The sequence below is a fragment of the Cuculus canorus genome, chromosome 10, assembly GCF_017976375.1.
Source record: "Cuculus canorus isolate bCucCan1 chromosome 10, bCucCan1.pri, whole genome shotgun sequence".
Lineage (NCBI taxonomy): Eukaryota > Metazoa > Chordata > Aves > Cuculiformes > Cuculidae > Cuculus > Cuculus canorus.
In genome coordinates, this window is record NC_071410.1 from 19,577,587 (window position 1) to 19,596,078 (window position 18,492).

The following is an 18,492-nucleotide window of genomic DNA, read 5'->3' on the forward strand; positions in this document are numbered from 1 at the left end:
CTCTAGAGCAATTTCAGACTTTCAAAGTACACGCGTGCAATATCAGGAATCCTGAATATTCAGGTATACTCACTGAATAAGCTCAGTAATAAAGAATGACTTTATATTTGTAGAATGACTTTGCTACTACTCACACAGTTGGTTAAATTCTTCTGCGGTGTTGAGCACTGTGTTCCACGCACACTCACGGACAAAATGTATATTTTCTGCAGTATTTGGCTTCTCTGTAAGACAAGAGAACAAAAAAAACAAATGAATCACCAATTTCAAACTAGAAAACACAAATCAGATAAACAACTTGACAAGTCTTACCTTCGGATGTCCAACTTTTAAAGAACTCAGTCAGAATATCTAAACAACCTGTCTGGGCAGCTGTGGACACTATCACCTCTAACTCCTCCTCCTAAGCAGAACAGACAAAATCAAATGAGAAACTTCCATGCTTGCACTCTCTGAACCATCAACAGCACCACTCTCTGAACAGTATTGTCACCATTCAGCAAAGGCAACTACAAAACAGTTTGTGGGCTAGGTCACTTCAGCCCCTGCAATGCTCATTCAAGTATGTTCTAGTTTCTCTGTCAATACTCAGGCCTTTCTTTTCCCTTGAACACTGACACAAAATACATTGTACATCAGCTAAACTAGCACACAACTGAAAATCACACTTGGCAAGATCCTTTCTAGGCTCGTGTGGCAGAAGCTGATTGACGTTGGACAGAGGCAGTGAGCTGATACTTCTTTCAAAATCAGTTGGCACAATCTGCGCAGTGGCTCGGAAGTTACAATTTGGCCCAGTTTAGAAGAAAACAACTCAATTTCTTCTCAAACAGTTAAATAAGTTTCGCGTTCTCCACTCTCTCCTCCTTTTTCAAGTTAATCAGGGATCCAAACCCTAACTCGTGACGATGCAGGGATGCAAAGAAGGGGCAAACAAGATGGAACAGCTTCCCCTGCCTTCCACAACAGCTTTGTTCTTGCTCCTCCTCCAGCAATGGTCTGTTCCTCTCTAGACAGTCAATCCCAGATTGGGCTTCAGCAGGAGACAGGGCCATTTTACGCTCCCAAGAGTGGACCTGAACCAATGCCAGTTGCACAAAACTGGCAGGATACTAGTGCAAATATGCGTGGGGCTGGGCAGGATGAGCAGAAAAGGCTCTCCGATAATGACAGCAGTGCAACAGAAAACTTGGGAAAGATCCATCTCTCCACATGATCAAGAAAAAGACAGGAAAATCTCACCCCCTCAAGCGAGCTGGTGCAAGTCACACGACAGACTCCGAAGCTCAGCAAACACATAACACCTGCAGAAACAAGGAGTGTTGGACAACATTCCGTACTCTCCCAGTTATCTTATGAGCAGCTTAAGTTATTCAAGGAGCGGTAGTTGGAAAGGTACAGCCGAGTACCCATTTTCTTCCTTAGATCGTGCATAATCTTTGTTCTACAAAATAATTATTGTGTACAGAAATCTCCAGCGCTACCAAGGTACTGTACTTTGAGCTTCTGTTCAAAGTCCTTTCACTTCATGAGCATCACCATCTCACAGGCTACATTACAAAAGAACCAAAATCCAAAGTGCAGCGGACCATCAGGTACGTTTGATAACATTAAATCCCTTGTTAGGCTGGGTTTATGGGGATTCGGGGCCTTTTGGTTTGATTTTGAGTGACACAATGAACAAGAAAGACAAGAAATGACATCTGACCTCAATTAAAGCTTATCACTATTAAAAGCAATTAAATACCTACCAAAACTATAGTTCCTTGCATGAGGATTCTGGCCAGGTGCTAGGTAAGAAGGAGAATCTTTCCAAGTTAGACTTGTCTGGTCTACCATCATATCCAAAATGAGGTCTAAAGGAGCCGGGCTTGTCACCGTATCCAGTGACCACAGCGCAAAATAGGAGCAATCGTGAAGGGATTCTGGCCTGCAAGAACACAAGTGCGTAAGCTAAACGCCAACATTTAAATGAATTATTTGTGGGGATAGCAAAAAACAACTTAATAAATGTCTACCTGAGCATGGCTGGCATTTCAGCATCGAGCCAGCCATTAATGTCAAACACACTCAAGTAAGTCGATGGGTTTTTCTGACCACTTGTACACACTTGCCAACTGAAGATTGAGACGCTGATGAAGGGAGACATTACTGAAAGACACAAGGCATTCTTTCTTACTTGTAGAAAATACGTCACATCTGATATTTTTAAATGCCACTTTCCACTTTGGCTTAATTCAATCCTATCGCTCAGGGAACACAACACTTAATAACACAGACATTTGCAGAAGGGCAAACAGCTCTGAGACGGGTTCCAGACACACCGCCCCTTTTTCTTCTTCAAATTGCATCCATGCTAAGCCAAACCAAACACACAGACATGAGTTAATTAAGTTTTCCATACGTGAAGAGTTGATCAAGACCTTCAGCTAGATGAACTGCTTAGCAAAAAACATGCTAGGAACATAGACATTGTCCCCTTCTGAAAGCAGACAAATAGTGATCGTATCCGCTTGTATCACTCCAATGGCACAACCAATTCCCACAGCTGACTCAGTGACACCTTTCAAGAGTTGCTCCTTCTCAGCAGATTCAGGAGAAAAGAACACTCTTATCACACAAAATGGGTAGAAAACCCCCAAACTCAACCACCAGGAAATGGGAATCAAGATTCCAACATAAAACATTCACACTGTTATAGTTCTCTCAAGAAATTGCATGACCTCTCTTCTCTGGCGAGGGTGCGTTCTCTGGATGTAAGCAAAGTAGGGCTCTATCATTTTCCCCGCAGAGGAAGGAAGAGCCTTCCTTCCCTCCAGCAGATCAACCCAACACGGATATCAGAACAAACCTCTATTAATGCTGTTGTCTTCATCAACATCATCACTGAAACTTTCTATCGTCTGACACCCGAGTAATTTCATACTGCTGTTCTGCCCTGCCCAGGGGAAGTTTCCATCCCTGAGATCTAAACTGAACCTTTCTTCACAGCGTTCCAAACCCTGGGGAAAATATAAAAGAGGAGAGAAAAGGTCATGTTGAGATATGTGTAAAATTCTACGGGTTGTTTCCAAACGGTACAGACAACGTGCCCAGGAAGATTCAGCAAAGGACTTTCTATTTTAAGTCCACTCTGAATTTTGTTGGTAAACATTTTCCCTGCCAACTTAACTGACAGTCGCTTAGACAAAATGACTGTTTTCACCTTTTCACACCCATGTACCTCTTACCTCATACATGACTTGTCCTGATGCCACGCATGTTCGTTTACCAAAGGTTAACTGCAACAGCCGGAAACTCAGAACACCACCTCCCCTGAAAAAGGTACAAGTGAGGAAATCTGATTACAAAGCTGCTTTACGGTCCTCGTTATCATTTAATTAGGTCTAGGCTCAAGTTTCCTGAACGGCATCAGTCTCCTGCACAGCCAAGTAAACAAAGCAAAGAGACGCTTATCAACTGGATGTTGACAAATATAGTACAAAGAAAATTAATCCAGTGCCTCACTGTAAGTTTTCATTCACCTTTTTGGCGTAGACTGAACAGCCCACAAGTAGCAAGAGTTGCCAGGATCATTCTCAGGCTCTTGAAAAGTAACACCACTGACAGGAATCCTTCCTCCGTTGAGCCGAGAGTTGTGCCTACAGGTTTAAGAAGGAAAAGAAAGGAACAAGAACGAAGAAAAAAGGTGAGCCTCTGGCCTTAACTCTTTGTCAAAGGGCACAAGCGTCTTCTGAGAAAGAGCGCCTGACGTGCTTAGCCTCAAAGTACAGAAGGTCACACCAACATCCCAAAGGAGGGAGTCGAGGAAGATACACACATTTCCTGGTTTCACTGAATACTACCGACAGAACAAAGTGTCTTATAAAAATCGGCTCTATTGCATCCTAACTGCTTGACATAGGCACAAGCAGCACACTGTCCACAACTGCTCACTCCAAAGGCACAAGAAGGAAAAGAATCTTAGTGCCCTGCGGAGGAGGTAGTTTGCTTAATCCGTCTCTGACTTCAGAGTTAGTTCAGAAGAGCATTTCTAGACATTCCAGGATTAGACTCAAAACTTCAGTCCCCAAAAGAGTCCTCTTTACATTAACACACTCCTTTTGGCAAAAAATGGAGAGCCTGCACCTGCCGGCATGGCCAAGCATGAAGACCCACTTACTCCCTTGTCAAAGTTCCCATATTCCACAGTGAGAGGGTGCCATTGCAAAAGCCCACAACGAGCTGATTGGTTCTGCTGATGAAGTACAGCGTTGATACTGCGCTTCTAGAAGAGTTCTGTAATTGGAAACAGAGATGTCTCCCTTCTTCCATCACAGTTTCTCTGATTCGTGGAACTTCAGCAGGAGCAGCAGTGACATATTCGAGATCTATACACACAAAAACACACAAAAAATGAAGATGTTATGTTATTTAGGTGGCGTTTTAAACTCTGACATGAAAACATCTATAATCCAATTCTCCTGTCCCAGCCAAGTACCCACTTATGTAAGGCTTTTTTTGGCTGTTTCCATTTTGTAGGCGTTCAAAGCACCGAGGAACTCTCTGATGGGACAGGTATTCTCACTGCTATTTCAACGCCAGGTAGAAGAGTAACCTTCAGAGAGAACTTTTCTTGGACTGTGTACATCAGGAGTGTGGGCCTCAGGATAAAGCCCTTTGAAGTGACATCAACTCCTGAAGCCGCTGTTGGAATAGCCAAAACAGTGTATGCGGTCTGAATAAACACATTAGAGATCTCACTCGTCTCAATGCATGAGTTTGGAGAAGTCGGGTTTCTTTTCAGAAATAAGCCTACGCTTTGCTCCAGTGACTTAACAGAAGCAGAAGTACATTCCCAAGAAATAGGGCACCTCTGACTTTAAGCCACTCCCATCTTTAAGCTGTTCAGGACTCCATGATGTCAAATCGCCATCTGGAATCACTAGTCATAAATGCCCGCACACAAGTGTCTTCAAAGGGGGGTGCAGGTTGTTTGTTTAAAAGACACACCTTTTGCTACTTTCAAATTCAAGTTTATAAACTGCAAGCTTACCCAATGTTTCTATTTCCTTCTGCCCCCAAGAGAAATTATGTAAACAAAGGTCAACCAGAAAAACGCGCCCAACATCTGTAGCCACTGCTGCCACTCCAGAGAAGCACTGCAGACTCTCGTGGAGGTACTGAGTGCTCGCATCTCCTTCTCCGACATTAGTTATAGGTTCAATAGCAATCACCTAATCAAACGAAAAGTACAGGTTAATATTTAGGCTCCTTGACAGCTAAACAGAAACCATTCAAAAGTTACTGCAATACAGAAAAGCCTCTCTTGCATCGAGACCCTCCAGAGCTTTCCCTGAAACTGGCTTATGCACATCTGACAAAATAAAAGCTTTGTTTCTCCCATGAACAAGTACGTACCCTTCCTGGAAGAGCAATGGCTTTAACCACTCGTGATCTTTCAAGGTCAAACAAACAGAGAACATTTCCAACACCAATCAGCAGCGCAGGTCTCTCCCACGAGGAAAACTCCTTGACCACACGGACAGTGGGAGGCCGTCCATGCAGCCCACTGAAACGGTAGGCAGAGAGCCGCTCGCCTGTCACAGAGTTCACCACCTCAAAGTGAGGACCACGTGCCAACCACGCCAGGCCACTGGTCCCTGGAAAAGAGAAGAAAACTGCCTGAAGCAAATTTCCAAAAGAAAAACAAGAAAAAGCAGGGCCTACTGCCTCGGTAACGCTGGACAAGAACTCTTTCTGCATGTGCTCTTAGGATGGTCAGAGAGCTTGAGCTGGTACCAATAAACACAGCCCTAAACAAGACCACTCCTTGCTTGAAAGCTGCCTTTGATTTCATTAAAAAGCGAGGAGGGCTCACTGACACAGGGGGGTTAAGTAGATTCTTTTAATCGCACAGGACTGGTGCAAGTTGTGGTAATTTCAAAGTTTCACTTGACTAACCTTTTCACATGAGCACTTTGAATCGCTAAAACATCCTTTTCCCCCTCTCTCAACCTGAGGCATCTCAGCAGCACCCACCTGACACACCTGAGACTGGGACCTTGTGCTTCAGGAAACCCCCAGGCAAGGATTACTTTGTACCAAGACCAGAGTGAAAGGGAAATGCTCACCTCCAGAAATCTTCCCCCACAGCACAGAACCTCGGGTTGGATCATCTTCCCCGAGCGCCTCAACAGTCCCCTCTGGGAACTTCAGCAGACTGCTCGTCGCCGGCGCCGTTAGGAATTGCATTCTGCACTCTAAAGGAAGAAAAAATGGGAAAAGAGACTCTGTCAGACATAAACGCATCTGAGATTGACACAAGTTTCATCAGTATGCAGAGAAAAATCTCCTCTACGGCACCTGTAGCTCTTTTCCTTACAAAAACAGCTCTTGGGACATTTTGTGATCTCGGAGCAGAGCAAAAGGAGAAGCCTTTGTTTTTGCAGTGCATATGAGAGCATCGAGCAGTGACACAGAGCTATGGACAAGTAAAGGAAGAGGAGGAAAGTGATACGCTGGGTTCAAGTTTACTCACATAGGTTACTAAGACGGGGTCTGAGAAAAGTCATCTCTGAAAAAGCTTTCCAGGAACAGGTACAAGCTTCCACTTGTCCTTCCCCTTGATTTGATACTTTATTATTTATTGTCACTTATCTTCTAGTAGATGATGTCACATATCGTTTATGTCCTGTTCACTTTTGGCATGTTCCTTTTCAACATTAAGCTGCACTAAGTCCTTAACTACCTTCATTCTCCACTGCTTCCAGAAAACGGACTGTGGATATTTCCACGTTGCTGGCAATACAGACTTTCAAAGCTCATATTTAGAAAGGAGTTTTCCATACACTTCTCAAGCAAACGTAGCACAGATTTTAAAACACTGCGGTTGCTACACTTAAAACCCATCTTCCTTATTCCAGTCCCCTCCTTCCTCCTGCCGGTCCCTATCACATCTCTGCAGGGCTGACAAAACTTCCCAGGCCTTTCAGACAGCTTTGACACTTCAGTAGCTGTTCCATACAGAGTTCACATTGCAGGAGGGCAAGAGAGACGCGTTGCACAAAAACGCAAGAGCTGGGCTGACTGACAAGAATCAATGAGGGACTAAATAAGAGATAGTCCAGACACAGGGAAATGCAAACTACTTCAGAGTGAGCAACGCTGGGTCTTTTCTTTCCCACTAGGGCAGAAACACCTTGCCCCCAATGTTTCAGCCAGTTACCCAGCCACAGGTATTCTCTCACATCACTATCCTCTGATTCCACAGGGGCTGTCTCTGCCCAGCATGGCTGAACCAGCAACAGTTCCTAAAGTCACTCCGGAATTTATGCTCTCTTTCTCTCCAGGGGCTTCAAATGCCACAAGCTGACCCCGTGGTCAGGACTAAAGCAGAATCCAGCCTCCCAGACGAACCTGGTACCAAAGGGTCTGTGTAAAAGGGGCTCAAAATGACCGTTCTTCTTCACTCTAAGTACTATGGAATTCCAAACACCAGGAACTATGTCCAACAAAAGGAACATGCCACAAGTCTCACAGCGATGACAGAGCTTGGGATTAAACAGCTCCAGAAAAACAAACAAACAAACAACAACTGGTAAATTACACATTCAAGCAGAATCCCATACAGCCAAGTCAGTGTGTGATGTCAATTTTGATGGACAGTACTACTTGAAAATCACTTTTAAAGGCCAGAAATGTCACAGGCTTCCTGGAAATATAGTGGCTGTGCCCGCAACAGTTCCTAAAGCCCGTCCTGAATTTATGCTCTCTTTCACATCACTTGCAGTACCTGGACAACAGACGCAGGTGCTCAGTGTCCCCGTACAGAACAGACACACAGCCTTCCGAAGAGAGCAAGTCAGGAGTGAACCAGCCGCTGCCAGCGTCCACACCGGAATGCCACGGCACCGCTCGCTCCTCCACACACCACCTCGGGTTGCAACGCATCACAATGCAGACCACGGGCCTTCTACAATCATGGGACATCACCTGCTCCAACCCCCTCCTCAACCACCGTCACCTGGAGACGGTTGCCCGGGACCCTCTCCAGGGGCTCTGCAATATCCAGTGCTGAAACACGCTTTAACACACACAACCTGGACGGCTGAATGGCAAAACCATTGGCACCACACGCAACTGGCTCAGGCTTTTGGCCACTCTCTCCTACCAATGTCACACTGCTCTCCACCACACAGGCAGAACAACACTGCACCAGCAAAGGCTTCTCTCCACTGTTGCTCTAAACCCGCAGCCGGCACCTTACTGGGAGAAGACACCAAATTAACAGAAGCCGGATTAATGTGGTTTCAGTGCCTTAACAAAGCAAGTGCCAGGCAAAGCAGTGGGTAAATGGTCAGAGAAAGGTCACCTAAACGCACAAAGCCTCTCCTCTAAGAGATCTATCCAACACTCACTGCATTGCTGCTCGCTGTGAAAACAATCACTACAGTCACATTCCGATTTCTCTCTCCTGGTTATCCAATCCGCATCAAACGCCACAAGCTGACCCCGTGGTCAGGACTAAAGCAGAATCCAGCCTCCCAGACGAATCTGGTACCAAAGGGTCTGTGTACAAGGGGCCAAAATGGCCACTCCTCTTCACTCTAAGTACTATGGAATTCCAAACACCAGGAACTATGTCCAACAAAAGGAACATGCCACAAGTCTCACAGCGATGACAGAGCTTGGGATTAAACAGCTCCAGAAAACAAACAAGCGAACAACAACTGGTAAATTACACATTCAAGCAGAATCCCATTCAGCCGAGTCAGTGTGCGATGTTAATTTTGATGGACAGTACTACTTTCAATCAGTTTTAAATCACTTTTAAATTTTTTTTAAATCACTTTTAAAGGCCAGAAATGTCACAGGCTTCCTGGAAATATTGTGGCTGTGCCCGCAACAGTTCCTAAAGCCCGTCCTGAATTTATGCTCTCTTTCACATCACTTGCAGTACCTGGACAACAGACGCAGGTGCTCAGTGTCCCCGTACAGAACAGACACAAAGCCTTCCGAAGAGAGCAAGTCAGGAGTGAACCAGCCGCTTCCAGCGTCCACACCGGAATGCCACCACACCGCTCGCTCCTCCACATACCACCTCGGGTTGCAACGCATCACAATGCAGACCACGGGCCTTCTACAATCATGGGACATCACCTGCTCCAACCCCCTCCTCAACCACCGTCACCTGGAGACGGTTGCCCGGGACCCTCTCCAGAGGCTTTGCAATATCCAGCGCTGAAACACGCTTTAACACACACAACCTGAACGGCTGAATGGCAAAACCATTGGCACCACACGGAAATGGCCCAGGCTCTGTAGCTGCTCTAAGCCTGCAGCTGATAAGTTACTGTGGAGAAGACATCAAATTAACACAGGCTGGATTGACTTGGTTTCACCTCCTTAACCAAGTAAACACCAGGCAAATCATTGCCCTGGCATCTTTTATTTCATTTATTTTATTTTATTTATTTGTTGTTAAACATAAAGGCACATTCTGCCTCCGGATCTGCAATTTTAAGATGTATTAATTATTCTGAAGTACGTTAATGTGTATTAGGTGTTGAGTTTTCTTCCTTTTAGGCAAGAGTCTCCCTAGGTCTCTCTGGAAATCCCAGATTTTTGAATTATACTTCAAGTCTCGGTTCCCGTCAGTTGAGAGAAAAAGGGTCAGTAGGCAGAGGAGGAATTGGACACAACCTTGCTCAGTGAGGGACCACAACGTTCAGCTGTCGGCAGCAGGCTGTTCTAGACAAGCCTCAGCACGCTGCCTCTTGTGCAGGGAGACTTCTGTAGGGAAGACAGAGCAGGGACGGGGAGGCTACGGACAAAGGAGCACAAATGAGTGGGTCATCAGGTTTCCTAAGTTCTCTTTTTCTGCCGCAAGCAGTGAGAAGCTGTTCTGCGAGTGCGAGTAGAGAGACAGTGCCATGTAGCGCCTTTTTCTGTAAAAGTAGTAACGAGAATGGAACGCTATATTTGACAAAACATGTGAGAGGATTTAATTCTGTGCAAATAGTACTTGATCCTAATCTCAAACGGAGGATACTTTGGTCATCAGGGCTGACTTTCAGATGGAAAGGCCAATGCTTGGAGGAAGGGATAACACCAAATAGATTTTTCTTGCTCTCCTATAAAGCAATAGTTTAGTTTTTAAAGCAAAACACTCTTCAGTTAAGGAGGATGTTTACTTCTCTTCCCTCCTGTGGGCTGCATCGTAGGAAAAACCTGTCTTGTCTTGTATAAAAGATCAACCGGATCGGAAGAAAACTGTTTCCTTGTTAACTATTTTAACATGCTTTTGAGCAACCAGACTTCATTACAAAAACGTTTCTGTCAAAGGAACTGTCTAATGTCTACTTTTGAAATAGCCTTCCTGTTTCTGGGAAACCTCAGAGGAACGGGGGACTCAAAGTCAGTGCAGATCACGACCACTGTTAAGAGTTATATTCCACCTTGACCCTAAAATTCAGATCGCTTAAACTTTGGCTGACTTTTCTTTTGAGAGCTGACATGAACCCAAGGTGGTTTATCTGTACCTTATTTATTTCAAAAAAGATTTCTCTGTTACAGCACTTTATCTGTGCATCTGATACATTTCTTAAGCTTTTCATAGGTTGTACGCTGCTACGTTTTCTTAATTTGTTTGTGTGAACTAAATATAAGCCAGGTTATCTTAAAACTTAATATATAGGAATGTGCAAATGACTTAATTGTTGTTTTTCAGCTTGTTGCCTTCTGAAGCCTGTTTTGGTAAAAGGGCCTTCATTCTACAGGTTTATCAGCACAGCCGGTGTGGTTTTATTTCTAGGGCAGAGAATCTCTCAAGCAGCTATAAGCACAGCTCAGAATGACTAAAGGCAAAGGTCTTTCAATCCATTATCAAGTTCCTTTTTACTCTCTGGCAGTTCCCACTGTGGTTGTTTTCCCACAGCAGTGTAACGGGCACGAACCACACAGTTTCATCTTCACCAATAAATGCCAACACAGAGACAAAGTGAATGCTGTCTCCTCTCACTCGCAGCTCTTGATCAGGGCCAGCCTGATCTCCAGGAAAACAGTTCACCACGTTCTATTTCATCTTCTTTGCCTCCCATGGTTGTTACCCACAGCCTGGAAACTCTACACTCGGAAGCTCCCCCTGCCAGGGATTCACTGCATGGCTTTTTTAAAACAAAGCACTGCTGCTTAATTCATGACCATCTTGTTCATCTCAGCAATTGTAGCCCACAGACAGAGAAGAAAAGGAAACCCTTGCTCTGAAATGCTCAGCCTCGACAGGTAACTGCTAAAAACAAACTAAAAGGAGGCACCCAAGTTAAGTTAAAAAGCTTCACTGTGTGCACACAGTGTTTAAAGTTACATTTGCATTAGCCAAGAGGTAAATGCAATATGATCGGGGATACAGGAGGTAAATACAATATTATCAGGGGGATAAAAGGGATGGCTTTTGCTTAATAAAGGTCTTTGATCCTGACTCGGAGTCCGTGCTTCAGTATGCAACCAAAATTATACCCTCTCTCTATCTATCTGTCAGGGCTAGCGGAGAAGAAGCAAAGCAATGTACTTAGGCGGAATAGACAGCCTGGTATAGTGGAAAGCCAGCTTTTCAGTCACAAGCTGGGAAAATTTGGAAACAATAATGCTAAATTCATCCTTTTCTAACAGTCTTACACCAATGAGTATCTAGCAGAGTGCAATGGAAAACGTTCTACTTTTTCCACCGAGAGAGGGGATTAAGACAATGCTGTAGCTTAATTAGCATTTCCACACGTAAAGGTTTGAAGAATGTAGAATATCTGTGGCAATACAGAACTACTGCATCAACATCACTACGGAACTTGGGCAGGGCAGGTGAGGCCAGCTAACTGGGAACAAACTCCAAAAGCGTACAGCAGGCCAACTGATACAGAATAAATGTGCTAGGGCGAGAAGCTACAGGGCTCTAGTGTCCTGTAAGCAACTCCTAGAACACAGTCTCGATCACCTAATCAAAAAGGAGATCTAGAAATGTTTAAGGCTGCCTTTGCATTAGCTGAAGTATCCTTACCATAAGGAAAGAGCATCCTATCCATAGGCTACGCCAGCCAAGGGGACACTGGGGGATGGTGATGTCCTGGCTGTGCACAGCCACAGCCTGGGAAGGTGCTTCACATACTGAGCAACGACTGATGTACTGCGGGATCTGAGTGCTGTCCACTGGCATCATGGGGATAGGAGCAGTGGTGGAGAGCCAAGAGGACTTGTCATTTCGGCTGGCGTAGTAGCACACTTCGTTGATGTTGTAGTAAATAAAAGGCATGGTGCTGAAGCGAGGCAAACACGAGCCAGCAAAACCTGGAAAAATCGGAGAAGTGGTCGTATCAAGAATCTGCCAAGTGCTCCAGTTCATACACACCAGACGTGAGTGGCGGAGGATGACACAAATGACACTGCTTCCAGTACAGATTCTGGCCAAGCAGACTTCCACCACCTCAACTACAATCGCCTGCGGTGCCAACGAAGATTGCTCAATTCAAACAGGAGTTTGGCTTACATTCTTTATGCCTGAGAGAATTCCGTCAACTCACCAAGATCCTGGTTGTGTGACTTTTCCTGCCCCTCCACGTACAATAAGCTGTAGCCATCCCAGAGCTTATTCATTCCTATGGGACAGGGCGGGATTTGCTCTGACTGGCTATGCTTCACTGAAGTGTATCCAACGCCCACGCTGCGACCAGGCATTCCTGGCAAACCATGTGAGCCTGGCTTTCCAGCAACACCTAGAAGACAGAAAAGGAGTCGCTATCACTAACGTGCGGTGTGGACATCAGCTGGATGTGTAACTGATTTTGGCGTTGCTGTCATGGTTTTTATGTCAATCTCACACAACGAGAAGTCCAAGTTTGATAGTTGTTACAGGACTAACTAGACTTATCAGTCCCAAAGGCAGTCATTTCACAGTAGCACTCACACATTTCCTACCTCACTTGATTTCCTTTCCTTACCCAACACCTCTGGTGCCAACGTGGTAGCACATTATCTCACAGTACAATAACTCTGAGGATCTCAAAGTACCAACCAAAACTTAATCAATTCATTTTTGCTGTTGTGCTCTTCAGGATGATATTCCTTTGACACAGAAAGGCGAAAAGTTGCACAACAGATCTGTGGCAGAATCCAAACCTCCTCTCTCTCACTGTATTTTCCTCTGCTTCCCAGCCCTCACAGCTGTGTTCACTGTGAACACCACTTCAAGATCAACCCCACATTCACAAAACATTAAAACCAAAAGATGTTCAGACTTGTCCCTAGGGAAACACCATCAGTGACACACAGCAGTGACGTGTAACGTAACATTTCTCACTGAAGATTGAATTTACTTCATTGCGGATACAAGACACAAGATCGTGTACATCCCCTGGTCTTCCTAAGGTAACTGGGTGTTGTGGACGGTCTCTGCAGACCCTGTAGGCAAACAGAATTCTACTGCTTGCTTCTTTCCAATCAGTGCTCCCCAAATCATGACATTACCTTCAAATCCTTGTGGTCCTGGGGCACCTGACGGTCCTGGATCCCCAACTATGCCAGGTGATCCAGCAAAGCCATCACGTCCTTTCAAACCAGATCTTCCTGGCAGACCTTTTGGACCTGAAATATTAAATAGAATTATTACTATCATTATTTCCTCATACTATTGTCTTCACTCCTGCAATCATATTCCAGAGGAGAAATATGTTGCCAGCAGCCATGCTGAGAGATCACCCTTCAAAAGCTGCAGTTACAAACAACTAACGCCAGACCGGGATTCCACGTGATCTGTTGCCTATTTGCATATCAAGAGGTGCAGCTGAACATTAGACAAGGCTAAAAACGCAGCACTGACATCTGAGATAAGCTACTGCTTTTAGCCTGAAGCCACATCGGAGCTGAGACTCAGGCTTCAATCTGACGGCTGTGGAAGTCTGTAAACTCCTCTCTGTCTTGCAAGACTTCTGCCACTATGAAGGGTGCTTAGAATACAAAAGCCTTAGAATTTAGTGGGATGTAAGAGGAGGTGCCTCCCTGTGGTCCTTCAGAATCCACTCAGGACTGTCCTGACCCCAAACTAGAAAGGTCTGGCATGGATTGGATAAATAAAATAAAGTAAGTGTTGAAGGTGTTACAAGTCAAACTATAACAAAATAGTAGAAAGAGACAGAAGGTGTCATGCAGTTGCACAGAGTGACATACCTCTCTACATTAGTCTAAAGACTAATGTAACATTAACTAACATTAGTCTAAAGAAATGGGGGTCTGCGAAACAGATGGGGATCCATCTGCATCACTTTTGTAAATACTAAGTATCAAAAATAGCACAAGCAGGGGTAATTTCCCAACAAACTTGTCTCTTGCCACTGCTCTGCAACATCCATTACCTGACTGCCTGATGAGTACTAATCAAGGCTATCTCAGTTTTTACTTCCTGCATGTTTATTCAGTTTAGGAAGTGACAACAGGAAGCCAGGAACTAACACAGCTCTATTCACCGTGACGGGATTCAGGATAGCATCTAGGGAGAAGGACTGGTGCTACGTGATGTTCCCACTCTAGGAGTTTCCTTGAGTGAAAGAGAATACTAACATCTACAGATCGCCTGTATGGCAGTGCTAAGAAAGGAATCATGGGGACCTGCTACACCTAGGAGAGCCAGCTGGTACAGGACCCACCAAAGCTGATTTGTCAAACATTATGAACCACCTGTGCTGAAGCTCCCAGCACTCCTTCAGTTACAGTATTTCATTGACAATTCAAAACGTTCTCAGTGGTGATTCATTTTCATGACCACTCCACCCGCAACTACCAACGCTGGTATCAGATCAGCTACGACAGCCTTCTGCACCTAATTCTGGAAACCTAATTAGAAAACGTTATAAACATCATAGATTCATAGAATAGTTTGGGTTAGAAGGGACCTTAAAGATCATGCAGTTCCTCCCCCGCTGCGATGAGCAGGGACACCTCTCACTAGATCAGGCTGCCCAAGGCCCATCCAACCTGGCCTTCAACACCTCCAGGGATGGGGCAGCCACAACTTCTCTGGGCACCCTCTGCCAGTGCCTCACCACTATCATGGTGAAGAAATTCCTCCTTATGTCTAAATGCATGAACAGAAATTATCAAGTACACTCTAATAATAATAAAGCATGATATTTGCATGCATTTTACTGGAATTACTTCCTTTATTAGAAAATCCTATAAACCTTCCTAGTGCATTTGAGAAAATAGTGTTGTTCTTACAGAAAGCCGGCGTTTCAGTGATCTGAATGTACTTTTTACCTGGATTTCCAGCTGCACCCTGCAATCCAGGATCTCCATCAAAGCCAGGGACACCATCAACTCCTGGCAGACCTGGTAAGCCTGCAGGGGCTGTGAGTTCTTCTGGCTGTGGGGTTATACCGGGAGCCCCTTGTCGGCCAGGGAGACCTGCACACAGTGCAAATGACAGGGTGAGTACTGACAATGCGGATACAAAGAGCAGTGTGCTAAATTAAAGACTGCCTCAGTACATCAGCACTGGGGATCTTTGTAAAAAGTGGTATGTCAAGCTCTTCCCAGTTTATTCCCATGTCTAAGAAACTGAGTCCCGCACATAAGCCCATTAGGGGATCTCTGAAATTTCTCCCAGCCCAAACCATGCGCAATAAAGTACAGCTTTTCAAACCCTCCAGCACTCACCTCGACGGCCCATTTCACCTTTCAGCCCAGGGTGACCAGGATCTCCCGCAGGCCCATCTTTACCTGGCATCCCCATAAGGCCAGGCTCCCCTCTTACACCTGCAAAGATACAGAGCTAAAGACCTCACGGACTAACCGTAGGGTCCTGATTCTGATCCGCAGCCGGGGCACTGAGAAACACACTGATGGTATCAAAAACAACAGCAGTTCAGCTCCGAGATGGAGGGCATCACAAACCTTAAGGAAGAACTCTGCGCCCATTTTGATGTTCAGAATGGCTGCAGAGCCTCGAGACAAGAATTTCCACAGCTACGTAACTACACTTCACTGAAAAAGTATTCTTCCCCTTCCCTGGGTAACCCAGGCAGCATCTGGGAAATACACATTTTTTCCATTTGGACTCCATCTCTATGCACAGGACAGAGGGATGGGGATCTGACAGCCTACAAAGACAGCATACAGTTCTTCACCTGGCAAGTTCTTCATCCTTTCCTGGCTTTTCAGCCGTGCGGTTTCTTTGAAACCTTGCTACTAGAGTTCTTGTTTGCAGGTGCCCTCTGGTCTCCTTTGGCAGAGACAAAAGCCAGAGCAACCTGCTCCCTGCCCTAACCCAGAACAAGATCTCTTAACTCCCACAATCCTCTTAGCCTCTTGTGGAGACACCTCACTATGCCTCTGAGCACACGATAGGTGGGATGACACAGCATCTCCAGTCTTTCCTTAGACAGCATATGCAAGTGGGTACCTGGAGCTGACAAGCACACCACCATCACATGCAGCATTGCATTGCTCTGCTGCATCATCTACTCAGCAAAAAAAAACAAAGAGAAGAGAGAAAAATCATTAGGGACACTCTGAAAAGCACCTGGAGCTGGCATCACTTGGGTGCTTTTAGAGTCAGCAGGCAAAACGTGCATGGGCCAAAAGCAAAGACTTAAACAAACTCGGCTATGTTTACATCTGAGCGAGGATTTGTTTCAAAGCACATGATATCATACTCTCAAGATGACAGCTGCCAAACCACACCCAGGCCCTTTCAAGGTAAGAGTACCTTTGAATCCAGATGCTCCAGGGAGTCCAACTGGACCAGTGCGTCCCACATCACCCTTAATGCCTCGCAAGCCAAGTACGCCTGGCAAACCTGGGTTGCCTGTGTCACCTTGATCAGAAGCTGGGCCAGGAGGCCCTCGTGGTCCTGGAGAACCTGGAAGACCTAGAGCCGACAGGAGGAATTAGCACAATCTGCTCCTGAGGCAAAGCAAATGCTGGTGCTATCTCCAGCACACCTTTCTAGAGGACAGTCACTGTTTGGGTGTCTGTATTCCTAGAGGGGTCTTCCTCCCAGAGGAAAAGAACCACACCCCCACCTGCTTATATCCATATAGGTCTCACAAACTTCTACATCCTTTTAACCACAGTCATTTAGCTTCAAATTCTGGGCCCAAGCACAGTCCTTCCCCCACCTGGTAGCTAGCCGGTGACTCAGACATTCCCTAGGAAAATGAGAGCAGTGGTTTCAAATCCTCGGCCAGGGAAAGGCCTACAGTCTCAGCCTCTCCAAGGCTCTGAGGTATCGAATGCCTACCAATGACAATATGACAAATCTTTCAAACCGTACTTGCTGTCAACTCCATGGCAAGTGCTTCATATGTACCTGTCAGTAGCAATGAAGCTTTGCTGCCTCCCAGCTCACATAAGATACTTCCAAACTTTACACAGAGTCCATGATGACAGCTGTGGAAACAACTGTCCAAAATCGAGCTGGTGTCCAAATGTCAACGTACTACGCGGCACTTCAGTACTTCTCAGTGCCCAGGTCCATCTTCAGTATCAGAATAGGGGAAATTAATAAGGACTAGTGAGCTTTAATAACGAGCTAAATCAAATCAGGGTTCAAGAGCAGGAATTGAAAACGGACCTTCTCATTCTCGATTCCTGACCTAAAACACTTTAAGTTATTAAAGTGACAGTACTCATCCAAGTAATTTTACCTCAGAGCTCTCGAAAGGAACCACATAAAGAAAGAGAAGTCCCCTTAGCTAGTCCACTCTCCTTAAGAGGCCTCTCCATACCTGAGCTCCCATCCGTTCCTGGATGGCCAGCATCCCCAGGTCTCCCAGGTATATCAGAAGGAAGAGAAGCTCCAGGCGTTCCTGGCAAGCCAGGCAGTCCAATAGGACCAGGGGGACCTAGAATGAGAAATATAAAGTAAGAGAGTGTGCCCAAAGCTCTTCAGGGATCTTCACAGATATGGACAGAAGTAGTGGCTGAGCAACGTTTATACTGAGACACAGCCATCTCGCTACATTAGGTGAAACAGCACTACATTCTGCTGTTCAGCAGAAGCACACTGTGAGAACTACATAACCAAGTGGCTCTCAAATATATAGCCACATCACAGATTTCACCTTTACCTGTCAAACTACAAAACACCTCTGTGGCTTCAGGAGTTCTCTTTGGTAATTCTGTTCACCATGCAGACAATTAACCTGAGCTGCAATGCATCCTGCTGGGCTTCCAGAATGTCAGTAATTACCCATGTCTCCTGATGAGCCTTTTGGTCCAGGGAATCCTAGAGCTCCTCTGCCCAGCCCTGGAGAACCTTCTTCACCCTTTGGACCTGGGGGACCTGCAGGGCCTTTCAGTCCAGCTTCACTCAGGCCTAATTAAACACAGTTAACAAAGATAAGGGAGCATATTCAAACTGCCTAATAGCAGTTAAATTATTACATAAACTGAGTAGTAATACAAACTCAGCCATTTACTACCCTCTCTGCTCTTTTCGGTACAGCAATAGAAAGAGATTTGGTG

General features: G+C 45.4%; 2 protein-coding genes across 2 annotated transcripts in view; both read right to left on the reverse strand.

Annotated features, from left to right (window-relative positions):
- The window catches only part of LOC128853190 (protein ELYS-like), an 8,060-nt gene extending 1,494 nt beyond the window's left edge, over nucleotides 1-6,566 (reverse strand). The window contains exons 1-12 of the mRNA XM_054075850.1: nucleotides 6,114-6,566; nucleotides 5,401-5,642; nucleotides 5,036-5,216; nucleotides 4,163-4,370; nucleotides 3,525-3,641; nucleotides 3,231-3,315; nucleotides 2,852-3,002; nucleotides 2,019-2,151; nucleotides 1,752-1,930; nucleotides 1,243-1,304; nucleotides 313-403; nucleotides 135-224 (exon numbers count right to left, since the gene is read on the reverse strand). Coding sequence (XP_053931825.1) covers nucleotides 135-224; nucleotides 313-403; nucleotides 1,243-1,304; nucleotides 1,752-1,930; nucleotides 2,019-2,151; nucleotides 2,852-3,002; nucleotides 3,231-3,315; nucleotides 3,525-3,641; nucleotides 4,163-4,370; nucleotides 5,036-5,216; nucleotides 5,401-5,642; nucleotides 6,114-6,291 — 1,717 coding nt within the window. The 5' untranslated portion in view covers nucleotides 6,292-6,566. The remainder of the gene's footprint in view (nucleotides 1-134; nucleotides 225-312; nucleotides 404-1,242; nucleotides 1,305-1,751; nucleotides 1,931-2,018; nucleotides 2,152-2,851; nucleotides 3,003-3,230; nucleotides 3,316-3,524; nucleotides 3,642-4,162; nucleotides 4,371-5,035; nucleotides 5,217-5,400; nucleotides 5,643-6,113) is intronic.
- A 5,026-nt stretch (nucleotides 6,567-11,592) lies between these two features.
- LOC128853136 (collagen alpha-6(IV) chain-like) lies at nucleotides 11,593-18,339 on the reverse strand. The gene is made up of 8 exons (XM_054075529.1): nucleotides 18,218-18,339; nucleotides 17,754-17,870; nucleotides 16,733-16,894; nucleotides 15,682-15,780; nucleotides 15,283-15,429; nucleotides 13,498-13,614; nucleotides 12,555-12,746; nucleotides 11,593-12,321 (listed from the first exon to the last, which is right to left on the reverse strand). The coding sequence occupies exons 1-8, from the start codon at nucleotides 18,219-18,221 to the stop codon at nucleotides 11,999-12,001; spliced, it is 1,161 nt and encodes a 386-aa protein (XP_053931504.1). The 5' UTR covers nucleotides 18,222-18,339; the 3' UTR covers nucleotides 11,593-11,998.
- Between the last annotated feature and the right edge of the window lie 153 nt (nucleotides 18,340-18,492).